The sequence below is a fragment of the Limanda limanda genome, chromosome 10 (genome assembly GCF_963576545.1).
Source record: "Limanda limanda chromosome 10, fLimLim1.1, whole genome shotgun sequence".
In the NCBI taxonomy this organism is placed as follows: domain Eukaryota; kingdom Metazoa; phylum Chordata; class Actinopteri; order Pleuronectiformes; family Pleuronectidae; genus Limanda; species Limanda limanda.
Window position 1 is genome coordinate 7,055,163 of NC_083645.1, and position 20,499 is coordinate 7,075,661.

The 20,499-nt window shown below is 41.4% G+C and overlaps 1 protein-coding gene across 1 annotated transcript in view; it reads left to right on the top strand.

The window, feature by feature from the left end:
• aff2 (AF4/FMR2 family, member 2) overlaps positions 1–20,499 on the top strand; it is a 139,946-nt gene that overhangs the window by 108,348 nt on the left and 11,099 nt on the right. Inside the window, exons 11-19 of the mRNA XM_061079984.1 lie at positions 5,400–5,520; positions 6,425–6,530; positions 6,630–6,780; positions 7,139–7,354; positions 8,153–8,360; positions 10,641–11,702; positions 11,806–11,921; positions 18,252–18,495; positions 19,476–19,633. Of these exons, the coding sequence (XP_060935967.1) occupies positions 5,400–5,520; positions 6,425–6,530; positions 6,630–6,780; positions 7,139–7,354; positions 8,153–8,360; positions 10,641–11,702; positions 11,806–11,921; positions 18,252–18,495; positions 19,476–19,633 (2,382 nt within the window). The remainder of the gene's footprint in view (positions 1–5,399; positions 5,521–6,424; positions 6,531–6,629; positions 6,781–7,138; positions 7,355–8,152; positions 8,361–10,640; positions 11,703–11,805; positions 11,922–18,251; positions 18,496–19,475; positions 19,634–20,499) is intronic.

Sequence of the window (20,499 nt, forward strand, 5' to 3'; positions counted from 1 at the left end):
TCTGTCACTCTACACCATCTAGCGTTAGCGCATTTTAATTTGGCCATGACTTCGGTAAGAAATTATTTCCGACGGCTGATGGCTGATTCCTGAGGGTTAAGAAGAAAAAGAGGAAAGCGAGCCAGATGTAATGCTTTCATACACATATTCATCTCCTTTCATCTTGTTCCTCTAGCTCACAGTGTTTATGTTGCCAGAATAAAATAGGCTAGAGAGCACTCAACTGAAAATCCCATTGAGAAGAAAAGACACTCAGGCTTTCCTTCAACTTCACAAGCCGCTGTTCAAACAAAAAACACAAACATATCAGTGTGGGGAATGTAGACTCGTCTAATGCTTCCAGTCAATTGGATCTTTTGGCAAATGAAGGGATGATATGAAACGCCATAAAAAGGCTACCATCAAATTTATTAAATGTCCCTGTGAACGATTCTGTCTATTATGTACAACCCATTGGAGATGTTCTCTCGTGGAGGAAAATAAACATTTTATGTTGTAAACATCCAATAATAAAACAGCGTATAAAAATATTAAAACAGCAGAATTCATTCATTTTCCTTTGCATGGCTTCGGGTGCTGGGCTCGGGGGTCATTTATGGCAAAGTCCAGCACACTCAAAAACCCAGATCTTATCCAGTGTTACGAGCTGTAAAGACGAGTGAGAACAACACACTTCTACAGAGCACACACACGCAGCTGTTGTTTGCACTCACTTTGATTTCTTGCCAATGTCTCATCGACAATGTGGGCTAGGCCACCGGGGGAAGTGATCAGTGTTAAAAAGCAGGCACATGTCGAACAAGAAAATGCTCTGGATAAAAGAACAACCTACATCAAGAAGCAGTTGGACTGTATCTGTGATTAACTGGCCACACTGGCTGCAACTCCCCCCCCCCAATCAATCTGGATTTAGTCGAGGAGAATCACAGATTCTTTTTTTTATTTCTCTGTTATAGTTCATGCCTTTGTCTGAAAGATATGAACCCAGGACGGTCACTACCTTTGAGGACATTTTCCTCTGAAGTATTATCTTGAATACTTGAGGGTGATAATAACCTTGTGGGGGTTATGATGCAGTTTGAAACTTTGGCATCTTAAAGGATGGTTTATTTATTTTGGAATAGTTTTTCTCTTACTTTATTTAAAATTTCTGGCATTTCTACACTTTTTAAATTTACACTTTGGAAATGCGCATTAAAATAAAGGATAGAAATGTACTTAATGACAGCTGTTTTTCACAATCCAAAATTGTCAGTTTCTTAGAATATAAACTATTATTTATTGTAATTGTGTCAGAGTCTGTTGAGTCAGGAATAGTATTGAGTCTTCTCCACATCCGAGAGCTGCTGCTGATTCACAGGACTCCTTTCTACCCACACATCCAAAGATGATTTAATGGCAAAGGGGGACAAAAAGCTGATGTAGACAGAAGTCCAACATGTCTCTGCTGTCACAGAGTCTGTCTGCAGTCCTCCAGTAATCCATGTATGAACAGACTGTTCACTGTGAAAGACTGAAACAAAGTTTGACAATCCTGATCCGAGAAACATCCCATTTCAGTGATTCTTATCCAGCATTCTTCAGACTCCATCCCATCTTTACATCTTAATGTTTTACTGTACGGCCCACAGCTTTACTGTGCTGGTTCCTCCTCACCAGTCTCCATCTTATTTTCAGCAGCAGTCAGCTTTTGTTGGAAAAAAAGCCTCTGATAAACCCCCACTCCACACTACCCGCCCAGTAGTAATGTCACACAAAGTAAGCAATAAACTCAAGACGGAGTTTAAGATGGTGTTCTCCAAGGGTTGCGTGTGTTGCAAAGCAATTCACCGCCAGAACACTATGTGGAGTAACATTTTTTGTCGAAGACGACCTTAGAGATACCTTCTTTGTGTGTGGCAGTCGTTGTCGACTGTTTATTTACATCGCCACTGCTGCTCCTCATAGCCTTTTTCTGGTGGACAAATTTGTCCCTGATCTTCCTACACAATTTCGTACACTCGTCGACCTGCAAACCAACGTTAGCCGAGATCTCCTTCGAGGAATTGCAGGCCATCTGTGCGTGCTTGTATTCCGTCAATGACGGGTTATACAAGTGGTCATACTTTCGGATCTCTTCTGCCAAACGCTCTTCTATTTGGTCCATATTTGTTCTTCTAAATCTTCATGGGGCATGAAACCGGAAATGTGACTCCGGAAAGGATATAGATAGCAGCCAAACACAGCCTTGCGGGCTGTGTGAGGCTTGCGTAGCTTTGTCGTATAGTTACAAAAATTGGTCGACGCACGCAAGTACGCAAGCACGCAAGGGGCTCTTGCGCTTGCGTGTCTCTGAAAAAGCCAAAGCATGCGCCGGCCTTTAGACTGTGCTGGAGGTTTCCCACAGGGGGCAGGTAACAGGTAACATCTGATCCTTTATGGGACACAGCGATTTTCTGAGATATGAAGTAAGAGGAGATATCCCTTTCACTTCGGGTATCGTCTATAGTTCATGTCTTTAAATTGTTTGTATCAGTAGAGCACTTTTTGACTTGGTTGCCATGACGACACGCCACTGCTTTGGTTATTTAAAAATGACATTGAACACACATATTCAATGTTTCCTGTCTGGAGGGAAAGCTGAATATCATGATGGATAAGTCACTTTATGGGAATCAAATCTCCGGCATTGCTTTTTTTGTCGTTGTGATGATTTACCAGCCAGCATGTTTTATTTTTAGTTCTTAAGAGCTCCTGAAGCTGTGTCAATATGTTTCCAAACACACAGCAGTGATTTAATGGAGGGCGGCCTACACAAAAGTGAAACACAAACACACACCATGTAAACAGGGAGTTTGACTCATCACGTTGCCAATACTGTTTCAACTGTGATGCTAATGGAGCAAAGTGAGGTGAAAATTTAATTGAAATCAAAAAAGAGACAAAGAGAAGAGATGAGTAATGATTAAGAAGAGAAACAGGCCAGAGACTGCATTCATACAGTACCTGTCACTGTGTGTGTGTGTGTCTGTGTGTATTTTAGTTTGCATGTGTGTGAGTTTGTGCGTGCAAATGTGTGTGTGCGTTTGCTTGCCTGTGTGTTGCCCGAGGAACAGTTGATGGATTTGCTGCTTGACTGCTCACACAGATTGGTGTCTGCTGTGATGGCAGCCTTGAACTGAAATTACGTGCACGCTCTCTCTCACTCTCACACACGCTCACCAGACACAGTAACACAAACAGAGACCTGCACATAATTGCAATGTCTTTGTGTGCAAGCGTGTTTGTGTGTATTCCTGAGTTCCTAAGCACGAGCGATTGTGTTGCCTCTAGGAATCCATTTCAAAGTGCTGCGGAAGGATGGATGATCACCAACCGAAGGCCAACCAAAGCACCAGAGAGCATGAGATGATTGAACTGGTTCAGAGTGCTGTGTTCATGCGTTCATTAAAAGCAGTTTATTAAATTCCGTCAGTTGCTTTCTAATTTTCACTGAATCAGGAACAAGGTCTGTTTTTTCTATATATTTACAACTGTAGGGTGCTTCTTTAATTAAAATCAAGGACTCGATGATATGGGCCGTAGTTTGTGTAAATTAGTCTTTTTTTTATGCTTATTTGATAATGTTCTCTCCTCATACGATCAAAATATTCTAATAATGTTTGAAATTTGTAGTGAAAATGTTTAATTAGATTTATTATATTTTTTCCAAGGGACGAAAGAGTGAAGGGTATTTTTGGAGCTGCTGGCAGGCTGTGCCATCTACTGTACACAGGATGAGGAAAGATGTAATGAACAGACAAATTTCACCACGAAAATAAGAGTAGAAAAAAATGAAATACTAAATTTCAGGAACTTAGAGACAAAATACACGCAAAAATTTATGTTTGGAAGTCGTTTTACAGGAAGAAGCTGGAACTAACGGATAGATTAGTAGTTGCAAAACAGTGTAGTGAGCTTCTAAAGGGGCAGTAAGTAAATTATTTTGAATATTAGTAAATGTATTACTATATGCTGTAGAGGGACATCGCCCAGGGAAGCTTCCATTTCAGGCCAAAACCGGCAACAGGCACAGTTGTGAATGATTGTAATACAGAAAGCTTGTACCAGGCTGTACTCACTGTACAGTACTGTTTTGTAGTAAAATGAATCTACAGCAAACATGACTATACACAAAGCTATAGTGTTCTTAACACCCTACTTGCCATTTTATGAAAGTGGTAAACACATGATTTAGCTGAATGACGAGTCAGCTCAGTTAAACTAGACTGACAGGGAATCCACAGACCTGAACCTAGGAATACAAGTGGAAGCAAATGAAAAAGCCACACTTTAAATAACCCTGACACTGATTGAGACCAACTGGCAAGGTGAATCAGTGAAGATGACAGGGCTTCAACTAAGAGTTGTGAATAGAAAATGCTCACTACCACACACGTCAGTTAAATGTGAAGGTTGATTGTTTTGAGATCGATCCTCCAGGCTTTCAAAGCTGAGGTACGTATATAGATGGGGTATTGAAGCAGTTGTAGTGTTGAATAGATATACAGTAGATTCATTCTGAGATGTCTTTGCATAGTGCTTGTCCAAATACAGTCAAAGAACGACCAATTCTCATCCACAGTTCTTCTGAAAGAAATGATTGCATCAGTGGATGAGTCCATTCGGTCGTAGAAAGCTCAGATTAAAAGACAAGAGGCATCTGGTCTATTGTTGTTTTTAGTTATGGAGAATGGAAGGTTGATCCAACAACAGTAGACTGCAGTTAACTCTCACAGTCAATAGGCATTACTCAGGTACTTAATATTGAAAATGCTAAAACATTATGCGACTGATGGAATCGCTGGCGTCCACTAATCAGAAGGTTGGTGCTTCCTCGTCTCCTCTAGGCCACACGTCAAAGTGTCCTTCAGCCGGATGGCACTGATCTACAGTCAGTGTATGAGCGTGTGAATTAGAAGGATTACCTCCCTTGAGTGGTTATTAGGAACGAACAATCTGCTGATCATTTATTTATTTGTTTGTTGTATATTCTGAGATTAAACTAGATCAACTACATCCTGTCATGAATTATAGGGATTCAGAGGATAAAGAGAAACATCCTATGGACTGATTGTGTGTACTGATATATGCATAGATAAGTCATTTTCTTTCCAGTTTTGTCAGACAGTGCTGCAGTGTGGATTATTTGAATTACCAAAAAGCAATTGAGAGTGTGGGTGATCCTGTCTGGACATATGAAAATGTACTCACTTATTGTCACCTCAAAAATAGTGACAGTGACAGTGTTCCCCGACATGCTTTTTCAACGAAGCTGGTTTAGTTTTGTTCCATTTTGACATGTTGATTTGCTTTTTCTTTGTTCCCTTCATTCTTATATTCCTCCTTCCCACTTTTCCTTTTTTCTTTCTATACAAAAGTGGTGCATCGGGAAACAGCAGCAGTGAATCAGAGAGCAGCTCAGAGTCGGACACAGACGAATCAGGGAGCAGCTCCAGTGACAGCGAATACAACCGGGCCTCACGCACACACACGCCAGAGGTAGGATGACAAGTGTGAATAGGTGTGTTAATGTGTATTCTGCACAGAATGTGAAATGCACAGAATGGATAACATAAGCAACAAGGATTTTAAAATCATTCTTTCAAGTCAAATCATTTTTTTGTGGAAGAAATAAATGGAAAGTATTATATATAGATTTCTGTTTAGGCAGCAGTTTCATCATTAACTAGACACTGTGGCTCAAGTTCCTTTAACCTAACAGAGGGAATAGGAAGTCCCCAATCACAACATAGGAGGGAAATTAGTATATATTCATTATGAACCTTGATTTATAGATTATGCCACTAGCATATTTCTACATCTCTTATTTAGAGACAACAAATCATTACCGTAACCGTGCAAAGTCTTGTTTATTCTGTGAATCAAAAGCTTTATTGATTTTAGAGCAGAGATCTAATTCAGCAGTCCATTAATAAAAGTAAAATATTGATAATGTGTATAATTTAGGTTACATTTCTTAAAGAGATTTCATTGGCTTGTTTATCCGTCCTGATTAACACTATTCTTTTCACTTTGAGTGTGACTGCCTGTCCACTGAAAGCTCTAGGTAATGCAACTGATGAAAACTGATTCCTAACATAATTTATCGCATTATTTGAATGGATCTATGCTCCCTGGTTTCATAACATGAAAACAATCAACAAAACCAGAAGCAATAAACCAAGCTATGTGTGCAAAAACTAAGCATGATGGTATATGTAGTATTAATACATTATTTGATTCCTCCTTTGGTTGCATCCACTTGCAACAGCATGTTCCCTTGAGTTATCGCACAAAAAAATCTATGAGGACATGGCACTCCAGATTCAAATATGTCACAGAGAATATTTATTATTTCCTTATAAAATATTCAGTAATCTGTAGAGTTTCTTTTTCCTTCTAGCCCGAGCCCCCGTCCACCAACAAGTGGCAGCTGGACAGCTGGTTGAACAAAGTCCAAGCTCAAACCAAACCTCTGGTTCCCCCTCAGCCAGAACATCATGGCACAGGTTGGTAGATATGGAAGGTGTTTTGTGTCATAGATAAGATTGACAGAATAGATTTTAAAAAGTTTATCTGAACTAATGAACTAATGTTCTGCTGCTTAGTCTCTGTCAACCAGGGTCCAGAGACTCTCTCTCCCGGGAGTGAAGCACCAGGAGTGGGTACAGCTGCAAAGGCCAAGGCCTGTGGATCCATCAGCACCCCGGTTCCAGCTGCACCAACAGTGGAGCACAAGGATACAAGAGGAGCCTTCTGGTATTTGCTTTAAATAATTGCCAAAACAACTATTCAAGTAAAGTAGCGAATACCTCAGCCAAGTCATAACAATGGAATGAATTGAATTATTCTCTGAATAACAATGAAAATTCTGAAATAAATTCACACCCTGATCCAGATCCTCTCCAAAATTGAACACGTTCTTCCTTGGGCCTTGACCCTTTCCTCCGCAAAATGTCATGGAAATAGTTTTTTTGCATTACCCTGCTAACAAACAAATAAACAAACAAACAAATGCAGATGGAAGCATTGCCAACAAACTGTAGGCAACAGCATGCAAAGACTGGTCTCCATCCATAAAACACATGAAAGAGAAATCATGTCTTGCTTTTCACAGCCCGGGCAGAGAGAAGGCCAAGGCTAAGCTCAGCCAGAAGGCCTCAGGAGAGGGCCAGAGGTCCAAGATGAGGCTGTCACCGGCCCTGCTGTCTGGACCAGAGGTCACGACCCCGAGGAGGATCACCACAGGAAAAAAACAGCCCCGACGGACAGAGAGGTCAAACAGTGCAGAGGATAATCAGAGCCAGACATGGAGCAGAGCAAACCAGCACAGGTACACTAGGAAGGAAACAATGTTTTCTTTAGGAAATATAGCTGCATCTTAAAATTTCATATTGTTTAATACTCATTTCTAATGCAAAATTATTGGTGATCTTTTGCATACAGCAATAATTGGTTGCTTTTTATTTTCCATCTAAAGGATATGCTCTTATTTTTGTTAATCGATAAGATTAAATCATTTTCAATCTGACAAATGAGGCAATTGAGACGATGCAGGTGCAAATTCAATCTGATACTTTGAAGAGAACAGCTCAATTCTTGTTTGGTCCTTTGTAACTGACGTGTTATTTGTTAGTGGTAAAGCAGGTTCTCTTAACACCTTAGTACCCAGGGTTGTCACTTAGTGTTGAGAGCTAACAGAGGCTCCAATGCATCTTGGAGCACGCTGGCAGCTCGCCACTGAACACATCTGTTGTGGAAAATGTTCACTCTGACTAGAAGCCCTGCCAAACTGGCTGCTCAGCTTGACATTAGGCTAATGAGGAAAAAGAACAAACTTCCCCCTTTTCTTTTACTCTCTTCTCCCTCAATCACTTCTATTTTTCTCTCTTTTCCTTCATTTCTAAGCTCTCCGCATCTTCCCAGTTCAGCTGAATACATGCTGTTTTCAATTATGTCATGCTGTCTTGTATATTTTTTTCATTTTTAAACATATTCGCCCCCTGGAGCTGACCAAGGCAATCTTCTACGTTTGTAAATGTAAAACTTGGCTCAACAAAGCAGTGCCTTGCTCAAGGGGTGAATCTAACAGGATTTGTGACGGCTCCTCTTGCTGTGCTTCCTCCCACAGCAGCCCTGCAGCGAGAGAGAAGGACCTGTTGCCGTCCCCCTCCCTGGAGCATCAGAACCCCCCAAGGCCACGCGGCAAACCCCCCAGTGGGAAAACCGCCCCCAGGAAAGAGCCTCGCGGTGGTGCCAACTCCAACAACAACACAGTGACTCCACCAGCAGTGCCACAGCAAACACCTGTGCCCATACCTGCCGTCAGTGTAAACCAGGTTAGTTTATGGGGGGGGTGGGACAGGCCTCTGAGAAGGGAGAAATTCCAAACAATTGAAGTGCATGACTCAAGCACTGGAAGTCAGTTCAAGAGCAAGTCCTACACAAGTTTGTAACACATTGTCCATGTATTCTGTAATGATTACTTCATCTTACAGTCTCTGGATGATCCGCCACGAAGTCATAAAACTCCTCAGCATAAAAACGGTATTATTACATGATTATTATGGCTCAACACTGGCTGGTTTTATCGAACTATGGAGAGCGCGCGAGAGGGAGAAAAGAAGGGACAGAGAGATGGAACTGAATCATCGTCCATCGTTTTAACCGACGAGTTAACGCTCAGTGGTTTTATGAAGATTGGGTAGTTTGAAGGAGAAAGAAAGAAGGAAAGATGGAAGGAAAAGGAATAAAGAGAGATAGAAAGTCACTTATACACTCAAATGACTTTATGTAAGTAAGACATTTATAGAAAAGGACAGGACAAAAAAGATGATATAAAGATTCTACCAAATAAAAATGACAACATAAGATGAAATATGTTTGGCAGTGGATTTGAAACTTATTTCCACTGTCGCTTAAGATTAAACCCATCACAAGCTGCATTGTTTCAAAGACGAATTGAACAACTGCAGTTCTGCAGAATCAATGATTTTTGAGGGTGTTAAGTAAAATAAATATACATTTATTCATACACATGAGGGACAATAACAGCTGTCTGTTATATGGAAACAATGACTCTGTGACACCAAAAACTAGCAAACTGCAGCTCATCTGTCATAATCCAAGAAACGATTTACAAAACATGTCTGATCCTGACATCTGCCACCTCTTCAACAGCAGTGAGGAGTGAGGTTTTATCATAGACTGTATTTTGAGATGGACTACAATGTTTGTATTAGTGGGACCTCACTACCACAGCTCCATTCCTTAATACTGTTGAGACTCTGACTCCAAATGCACAAGATGCTGGCGTTCATATGCCAGATATTTCTGCTTTGTTTCTGGACAGTAGGAGAAAGTGGAGGCGTCTCATTCATCTTTTTATTTACAGTCCAGGACGACATTCGTACGATCTGCTTTGGAAAAAGTAAATAAAAGACAAAAAGGTTCTGAGGTCACCATCTTACATCTACTGTCCTGTATCAGGCTTTACACATAATCTGCAACCTGCGTGAGAACCAGCTGAAAATTCTCCTCTTTTGCTGAAGAAATTATAACCTTCCCTAAATTACCTGGAAATCAAGATGAGTGCTTACATCTGCAACCTGTGCTTTGAGTGCAGTCACCACATTTGATTCGCTGCCAGTCTCTTTGTAGCTGTGCAGAGCAGCTGGCAGGACAGCTAATGTTAGTGTCAGCACAGCTTCCCACAAAAAAAGGGGCTGAAGACTTTTGCTCGAGAAAGGAAATGCTTCTGCCAGGAGTGTAAATAAGAATTATACACAGGACCATTTTTTCCTTTCTTTTCTCTTCTTCAACAAAGCACAACGTGGCATTTGTAGGGAATGGATTTTTGCAGATGGCAACATGCACTGGATCGATTCCAAAAGCTTGAGAAAAACCGTCGCCTCGCTGCTGCCAAGCGAGCAGGTTTTTGCGGGAGACTGGGAGCATTTGCGGTGCTTTCTTTGCTGCTTCTGCCTCTGTAGTTGTCTTCTCATGATGGTTGTACAGACACAGCACTGCAGCGCTTTGATCATTTCACATCTAATATCAAGAATTCAGGGACATTTGACAATTTGAATTGAAAACAGCAAGATGGTGCAAGAGTTGCTTCTGTATCTACCAAGAAGATGACTGGTTATAAGCTGCTTTTAGACATGCACTGAAATCCGGATTTTCCAGTGAATATATCCATATATGTGAGAATTCAAATGCCTCAAGTACAGTCATACATTATGTCAGGTCCTTAGAGTTGAGCTTCACAGTGAAAATGGGCTCTAAAGACTTACAAGTATTATACTTTATACGCCAAAGTAAAGATATACTATGTCTTAGAAAGTTTAAAGGATTTCAAATAAGAAACTCAAACATAAGTCTGTCCGTACTCATCTGTCTGACTCTGTCATTGAGAAAAAGACAAACAAGTTTCATTTCACTTCACAGCTTTTTTTGTATTTAAAAAAAGATTTAAAAAAAACTTTTTGGTGAGTTTAGCAAGCAAAGTCAATGGTGTTGAGAGAACACAGCTTATGTCTATTTTATTTTTGTCACATTTTCCTTACATGTTGGTTCATATAAATAATTATTTTTACCGTTTTTCGTCTGTAAAGCAGGATAAGAGGAAACACCGAGGGCCGAGCACCAAAATCACACCCAAGTCCCGGGAATTTATCGAAACAGATTCCTCCTCCTCCTCCTCAGAATGCCATTCAGAGTCGGAGGAAGCCATGAAAGTCCCCGCTCTGCCCCAGACAACACGCCCTGCCATCAACACGCAGACTCTGTCCAGCACGCACATGCACACGCCTCTCCTCCCATGCCTTGGCCCTGCTGCCAGTTTGGGGAGTCTGGGGACATTTGGAGGGAAAGGGCTGCGAGTCAAAGACAGTAGCAATGTGACCACTAATGGTAGCAGCAGTAGTAATAGTAGCATCAGCAGTGGAAACAATGGCAGCAGTAATAGCTGTAACTCTCTTAGCATTAGCAACATAAGTGGTTCCTTTGGTCCTTCTGTTCCTGATCCTGGAGGGTCAGGAGGACAGTGTAAGGACCTGGAGTCCATGTCACCACCTTCCAACACGGGACACGAGGTGCCAATTTCCCCCCTTAGGGAGTACCAGGAGATCCAGAGTTTATGGGTGAAAATCGAGCTAAGTTTGCTCAGCAGGGTGCCCGGCGGCCAGGACTTGGGTGAAAGATCCCGGGTGGGACTCACAGAAAGGGACGGGAGTGAGGGGAGGGACAGGCAGGGGGAGAGGACAGGTGTGCCAGAGAGAGAGAGACAGAAGCAGGAGGACAGAGAGTGGCCAGGCCTGAGAGAGAGACAGAGGGTAACTAAAGGGGAGAGACAGGAGGACGAAAGTGAGCGATTGCTGCAGGACAGAGAGAGGCAAGGTGACAGAGACAGATTAACAGAGAGAGAGAGGCAGACGGATAGAGAGGACAGAGAAAGATTAGGGCTTGGGGAGAGGGAAAGGACGACTGCGAGGGACAGAGAGAAAGCATGCCTGGGTCTGGGGGTCCTGGACAACCCCCCTGTGCAAGAGCAGAGTAATCCCCGGCTGGCTGGGAGGACAGAGAGAGGAGAGAACGAAGGTAAACACAGGAGACAAGCAGCTGGGAGCACGATGGTCCCAACAGAGAAACACGCCAGCAAGAACAAAAGGAAACACAAGGTGCGTGTAGAGATTTTTGTTGTATGTTTTTCCACCTTGTTACTTGACCACACTTTTCTCTCCATCTCTAACACATGTGTTCTCTGTTTGTCTATGGTCCCAGTCTGACCACACTGAGTCATCAGTCAACGGCAACAAGAAGCTGCGACTGGACAAAGACTGTCAGCTCCTCCCACCCTGCATCTCTCCAATACACAACCACAAGAACAGCTCGACAGAGTAAGTATTAACAGCTTCCCGAGGGACTAAGCAGGAGGGAACACAAGAGTACACAGTGCTGTAGAGCAAAGTCATTAGGTCGGAGCCAAACGTCCCTCAGAGTCAACAACACAGACTCCGGAGACTTACAGTAGAAGATCTAAGAATGAAGGCAGATACTATATCAATATTAACCCACACACTGTCCAGAATGGAGCTCAGCCTTATCCTGTTCAGGGTTCGTACGGTCATGGAAAACCTGGAAAAGTCATGGAATTTTAAAATGTGTTTTTCCAGGCCTGGAAAAGTCATGGAAAAAAATAATCTCCCAAAAGTTTTGGAAAAGTCATGGAAATTTGTTCTATTCTTATTTTCATGTCGTTCGTTTTAGGGATGGGCATAATTACTTGACTATTGATTAATTGATCATTAAGAATTTCATTGATGACATTTTTTCATCGATAAACTATTGCATGTTCGCTATGTGGCAGGAGGTCGGAATATCCGAGTTGCCCTGAACGCAGCACAGCGAGGCTGTTAGCAGCTGGAGGAAGCAGCCCGGAGCTAAGCCTCTGCTGTTCGGCTTCATGTCCGCACACGGACCATCAGTCCACGCGGAGGGTAACCCGGACAGACCCGGGTCTGGGTGAGGGGTTCCGGGAGTGAGGGCGTTACAACGACCGGACTGAGAGGTCGAGAGCCGTCAGATCGAGCTAGCTCTCAGCGGCTAGCTGCTCTCTCTCGGGGCTCAAGATTACAGCAGCGCATATTTTCAAGTGTAACATTGAACGGATCCCGTTTAACTGCCACAAGAGTTGTTCATCTTGTAATAAAGATCTCAATGAGGAAACACGCTGTTTTTTCTATTTTCACTGCATTTTAATATAGGCTATAAATAGTGAATTTTAATATAAAAATATGAATGATTAATCGAAAAATCGATCGTTAATTCTTCCGACGATCGATTAAGACAATTTAATCGAATGCCCATCCCTAGTTCATTTACGCTGAGTTTTAAATAATTCATATATTTTTAAAGAAATATGCTCAAAATATAAGCAGGCATACTTGGGTTTGTGTAATTTAAGGTACACTGTATGCCTTGGAATTCTAATTGTTAGTTTGAATACTACATTTTGTCACTTCGCGTATACACCGAGATTTCACGAAATGTTCGGTCATGGAAATTTGGTTTAAAGTCATGGAAAAGTCATGGAAAAGTCATGGAAATCCATTGGTCAAAATGTGTATGAACCCTGCCTGTTATACAAGAAGAGATCATACGATTTTTTTCCAGAACTGTATAATAACATGCATATCTTTCCAAGGCCCATTTGAGCCTCCCATCCAAACACTTCTTTTTTTTTTTTTTTTTTTAATATTTTTATTAAATTTTTTTACACAACACAAAACATACAGAACTGCTCAGACATGACAGAAAAGGGAAAAAAACAGAATGTGGGCATGTGGATACAGTAAATAGAAAATAATTAAGAAAATAAGAATAAATGACAGTGGGCACATTTTCCAGCCCGCCCCCCCCCACCCCCCCCCCTCCCCCTCAGTCCCCCACATCAAGACAAGGCAGAGTCCAGATAGGAGTCAATACAGAGCATCCAAACACTTTTTAAGTTTCCAAAGTACAGATTTCCTAACACTGTGGTTTCTGTGTATCCGTGTGTATATGTTAAACCAAGCGTTATGATGACATCACAGTATACTTCATGCATGTCCACTGTTGCTTTGATTAATGAGTATGTGACAGAAACAACAACTGTGGGCATATATCTGATTCTCTGCGTTTGGATAGCAATGCTAGGTTAACCACAGCGTTCTTCTCTGGTATCTGATGGATCATTTATATAGACTTTAGTGCCACCTACTGGAGCAGGATTCTTGTTTGAGCGTTTCTAATTTTGTCTGGACGAAGATATTTTATGAAACAAGGTTCACGTGGACAGAGAGTTTTTTTTAAATGCAGGTAAAATGTTCCACTTAGAAATATATCTGCAGCAGTGTAAAAGCCAAATTATTTTTTCACTGTACAATGTTACTCTCATTTCTCGTTTATTCAAAATGTTTATGTAGCACAGTTATAAATTATACATTAAAACATGTTATACAGTGCAGCGGGAGGCAGAAAACCTAGTAGGATTATTTTGAAGCCTCTATCGAAATATTGTTACAATTTCACATAATTACAAAAATGACATGCCGAAAAAAAATATGATGACCCACAGGAGTCTGCAAATTAACATGTAGAGCACAATAAAAGCATAAAAACGACAACACTAGTATCAATACACTTCTTATTTTGGTCTCAAAGCACAAAAATGAACATCTCCATCAGTGTTACCGCATCACACACAGGAGGTTTATCATAACATTGTATCGTCTCCTTCTCCATTATTCACCTCACTGAATACCACAGCCTCGTGGTTAATCAAGTTTACTGGAGACAGAGTATTTTTAGGAGGCTTTGACGTTTTTAATGTGCCGATGAAGCCGTTAAAGAGGTGAGTCCAATTCGCACTGTGACACCAGGATGACACAGTGGGAATTTTTGCTTTGCGTGTGAATTATTAAAAACAGTCTAAGCCGGCTGTTGCTATAAATAAGCCTCGACGTCACCGCGGCGGAGAAAACATTTTTTTTATAGCATCTCTGTGTTGTGATAGAAAATACACCGGGGGGAAGGCGGGTGGGGGGTGACCTGGAGTTGAACTCTTGACATTGTGTGGCAGACGTCTCAGTCTGCCACCACAGTGTCTGTTTATCACCCAGCAGCCTTTTTATGGAAGCTGTAAATGGGATGATGAGCTCATTCTGCTCCGACTCATTCTGTCATTTCTAACCTGCGTCTTCCGACAGCTAACGTCAAGCTGCTTCTATATGTTTGGTTATATTTTGACAACAAATAATAAGATACATACGTTAAAGATTGAGTTTTTATCCGAGGTTGGTTTTAAAAGGGACAATATGGTGGCTTGAAGCATTTAGTCACGATAGTTTTTTGTATAAGTATGAATTATTTTTTTAATTACCAAAAAAACAATAAGATAAGAATGAGAATCTGATTCTTAGGATTATTGTTTAAGATTCCCTGAACATTTCCCTCTAACAGACAAGTCAGTGACAGGGTGGTTGTTAGCCGTGCCCTTTTCCCCAGCGACTGTTTGTTTGGCGGCTTGTTCAACAAGCTCAGGTGCAGGACAAGAAGCATGGTCATGTTTGTTAGATACTGAGGCTAATGAGGGTTCTTCACACAGGCTCTTTTGTTGTGTAGCAGTGTGATCGTCTGCTCTTTCTGTGTAGACTGCTGACGTTATTTCTTTAATGCAAAACTTTGACTGCCTCTCTGTAAAGATGTTTTCTATGTAAGAAGACGGAGAAATAATCGTTTTCCCTACAGATAAATGCCAAGACAATCGCAATCATTAGACCAAAACAATAGAATAAACATTTAATATGAATACAAAATGTAAATAAATGCTTTTTTCTCAAAGAAGTAAACAGGATATTTGATTTACAGAGTGGATAAGTGTGCTGTAGCAGAAAAAAAGAATGCAGTTTAATTTAATTTGGACTTTAAAAGCCTGATATCTGCAGTGGTTTGAGTTCTGCGTGCAAGCCCCAGGGCCATTCTGTGTGGAGAGTGTCCTCAAGTGTTTTTTTTCGAGGAATTCCAGTTTCCTCCCACAGCTCAAAGACATGCAGGTTAATTGGCGATTCTAAAATGCCCGTAGGTGTAAATGTGAGCATTAATGCTTGTTTGTCTCTGTATGTGGTGACCTCTTCACGGTGCAGCCGCCTCTCGCCCAGTGTCAGCTGGGATTAGCTCCAGCCGCCTCATGCTCCTTAAAGGATAAGTGGTATAGATAATGGATGGAAGCCAGAAATCTTCCCACCTGGCAGAGTAGCAGTTGAGTCATTGTAAATGTATTACTGAGGAAGATTTGGCAGATATACTGTGGTCATTTCGTGCTGTGGTGCCATAATTCCTGAACTTATTATCCCTTTAAAAGAACAAGAAGAGCTCTCACATGCTGTCCTGCAGACACACACACACACACACACAAACACACACAAACACACACATACACACAACCGTGTCCTTCTGTCTTAGTGAGGACACTCATCGGCATAATGCATCATTTCCAAGCTACTCACCCTAACCTTAACCATCCTAACCCTAACCCTAACAGCAAGTCTAGTTAAGCAAAAATGTCTTCACTCCGTAAAGTCTATATTCACAATGGTCCTCACAAAGATATCTGTACGAGCACACACACACACACACACACACACACACACACACACACACACACACACACACACACACACACACACACACACACACACACACACACTGACATCTGCTTAAGGATAGACACACATAAAAATGCACAAAAAATGTGCATAGTCATACACACAACCACTACACACAACCACACCAGCACACATCAATTATGCTGCGTTCAGACACAAATCCACACACGGATACACACAAACTCCCGCACACTCACACACACATGCACACAACTAATTAGTCTTTGTCTCCCTGGTTTTGTATATTATCACTAATGTCGGGGCCTGGGGCGTTGTTCTGCAAGCTCAGCAACTTTTCTCACTGCATCAAACCCCCAGAGTTCCCCAGGCAGAGGAAAAATATAAAAATATTATCTGTTGTGTTGCAAACAATATGAGTCACGAGCCACAATAATGGTGGATGCTCAAGCAGGGAAGGCAGCATCTCAACAGTTTGGGAAGGAATGCATCAACGAGCAGCTGCAGATGAAATTACAACGGTTAGGCAACGTTATCCCAGGGTAGAGAAGCAGGGTTTACATGTGTCGCTAGAAAGCACTTCTGTATATTCAACCATGTTGACGAAACATTGTGATGGCAGGTCGTCTTTGTCAAAAGAGCAATTAGTGCTTTAATTAAGATTAAAAAAATACATGCAAAAATTGTGGAAGAAACATTAACAGAGAGATTCCCCATCATCGGTCATTTATAAAAAAAATACTGAAAGTAGTGGTAATAATTCTATGAATAAGAAATATGGTCTTTAGTAGGAGAGCTGCAATGACAAATCCGCAGCAAACGGTGATATATAACCATGATCCCATAGGAGTCACTAATATAAACTCATAAAGCTACAGATTGTTTTTCCTTCCTCATGGAAGCTAAAGGAAGTTAAGGCAGATTTGACACGACTGAAAGATGAAAGACGTTACCTTGAGTACAACTGGGGATTTTGTCAGAGTTTTAAAATGTAAGTAATGTAAGTACACAAGTCAACTAAATATCAAACATAGGTCCAGTCGAATCGTTATATAGTATATCAATTTAAGTTTATGATGAGCAACAACAGTCGAGGAGGATTTGGTGGAGTGAGAGTTGCATTGTAGGATAAAGAGACATGGCAGTTTGGAGGTTGAAACTGGCAGATTGGTGTCAAGATGGGACCGGAGTTTAAGCCAACAGTCAAACAACCAGATTTCCAGACCCTGACACTTGATCTGGGGAAGCAGGGGAAAACTATTTGAGAAGATTGTGTGTAAAAGAATACATAATATCCAAATTCATTATCAACATTCTTCCAGAGCATCTGGCCTCCAAAAAGTAATCTTTACAGGAATTACATTAAACAAACATTGGTCTGTTTGGCCATTTCTACACATCAATTATTGGCCTTGGCAAAGGATATGCAATGGTTTTGTTTTTCTTTATTAAAAGTCTCCCACAGATCCAGGGACATAGAAAGTAGAGGTCATATAGGTTTAGTCTATTTTTGCAAAGCATTTGAAAACCACTTGAGCTGTTGAGGTTACTGCAGTAATTGTTGGAGACGGAAAGAATTTAATCTGATTCCACCAGAATCCTTGAAGCACACACATTTCTTTGAGTTGAAGGGAATGTAGTGGCACCGCAAACGACTGAAGTAATAACAATATGAATGGGGATACTAAAAGAGTGTTTAATATAATATTAGTGAAACATTTATCTGTCTGTGCTGGGAAGGAGTTTTCTGAGGTAAAAATTCCTCTCAGGGTGGTGGAGTCACTTCAGTCCTCTGTCAATGTCATAATTTGTTGATAATCATTTGTCATTTATCTAATATCCTTTTGTTGTCAGGATTAATTTGATGAAGTTTCCAAAAGACACAGTTTTTATGAACACATGACAAACTTTAAAAGGGAAAATTCATGTTGTGCATTAACTTATGACCTGGAAATCAACCATTATTGGGAAATGCAGAACTGCTTTACCTCCTCATCCTCCCATACCATTGAGCTGTGAAGACATAATAACTTTGTTGTCATGTGTGTGCCTTTGTGTGTTTAGAATTTCTCTGAACAGGAAGCAGTCTCGGCGGCGCAACGAGAAGCTGCTTCCCCCCCTCCTGTCGCCCCTCTCCGACGATCCCCCACGTAAACGAACCTGTGACAGCAGTTCCTCTCTCAGCCAGGAGGTCGGCGCCTCAGGGATTCCGCCCTGCTCTACGACATCCACCTCCTCCTCTTCCTCCTCATCTCACAGGCACAGGAGAGGTGAAGGCAAGGTGTCGTCACATACGAGAAATGGCAGCGTGAGTCTCCCTTTGAACCTCAGCAGTTTGTTTGCAAACATGTTCACCCACATTCAAATATGTTGGTCACTGCTGGTTAACGCACATGTCAACCAGGGAGATTATTATCCCTGGAGCTTCATAGACTGTAGGTAAAGCTGAGCAACACACCTTCTCTTCCCCACACTATCCAGTCATGAAGCCAAAATATGCCGGACATGAGCGCTGCCATCTTAGACATTTGGACATTTGGATAGAACATTTCTGGCATTTACTTTGAATTTCTAGATAGATCCATGTTCCTTTCACTAACGAGGAGGAGGCAGTAGTTATGACCTATACTGAAGACAGCCAACAGGGAGCAACCAAAACATTTTGGCGCCGTCATGTCGTCCATCTTTATATATACAGTCTATGGTTTATACCTGAGAATATATAAAATGATGTTTAGCGATAGAAGGTTTGGCGGTGTTATCTTCTCGAGTCGCTGGCCTGTTCGACACTGTTCCAGAAATAACTCTTGAGTTAATGATGCACTGTTACAATGTGAGAATCTAAAGCTCGAAACACATCTCCACCATCATGTTTCCTTACACCTGCAGTTAAAGTCAAAATCCCTAAAATATCTGAATGTTGGTGATGCGTGAAAAGCAGCAGGACAGATACCGACAGCAGTTCCTTCAATTCAGAACAGCACCTAGTAATTTATGAATGTAGCAGGTTTGGATTAGTTTTGACATTCAGATATATACCCTGTGAAATACAAGTGAAGTGTATTACCTACAAATCGCACAAATGACTTCAGGCTTAAAGGACAACACATGTGTGATTGGTGTGTTTGTTTCCGAAGAGTTTTAAATCTCCCTTTTCCAACCCCTCCTCAAAACACCGACTGCTCTAATTCTGCATCCAAGTTAATTCATCACCGAGAGTGAGAGTTAAAGCGGCTGCTTGATGAAAGCCACACACTGTAATACTAATTAATACTATAATAACCACAGATTCCAATGCCGTGCCTACAACAGGAAATGGATCCCCCGAGCGAGAAGCCCTGTGGAGATGGTTACCATGCCAACGGACAGTCGGACTCGGAGGTGTGGTCTGAACCACTGACGGAAGCTGCAGAACCTCGCAGGCCAAAGCTGTCGTTCAGTGACGTGTATGTATACATGCTGTTTACCACACACACACCTATACATGTATGTACATTTGTATTATTGCTGGTTGCAGCTTTCTTTTCGGAAACTGTGAAAGTGACCTGCAGTACTTGAGAACTGTTGTCATAGATGATTCTCAGCGGCCACGGCTAAAAGGCACCGGCCACCAGTTATTCAAAGTGAAGTTGATAAGATGAAGGGTTCTCCAGATATCCACACAGATAGATAAATCTTACTATGCTGTCAAAATGACAAAATTATTTATCAACAAGGTTTTTTTTCACCCTAATCATCACTGTTATTCAATACATTGCAGATACGTAATTATTTGTCATTCATCTGTAATTGGTTCATTTTCTTTGTTAAAACACATCAAGTGTTTCCTCTTCATATGGAACTGTGTCGTTTTGCTCTGCTGTGTATTAATAGAATGTGTCTTGTTTTTCTAATCAAAAGATACATATTATTTATATCTTCTCTCTCCTCTGGACCATTTTACTACATTCCAGTGGGACAGAACAGGGATTTCCCAGAAGTTTCTTTACTGTTACCTCAGTTTCTTCGTTGTATTTTACCTTGACGCCCACCAGGATGAAGTTGACAGAATTATTGCTTTATGGCATAAAGGGAGATTTCTTTATGGTATACAATGTCAATCGTGAGTGTCAACGCTTAAAGTTTCATGCAGGAAGGGAAGTGAGTGAAAAGCTCAACAGATCTAAAAGTGGCAACACCACTGGAATCATAGAGTGGCTGCTAATTATCTCAGCCGTGACCCAATCCAAAATCCAGTCAACCTCAACCAACCCGAACAGCAGCTGCATGATGGTCCACCAGTTATCGAGCAGCCGCAGTCAAAAAGAATAAC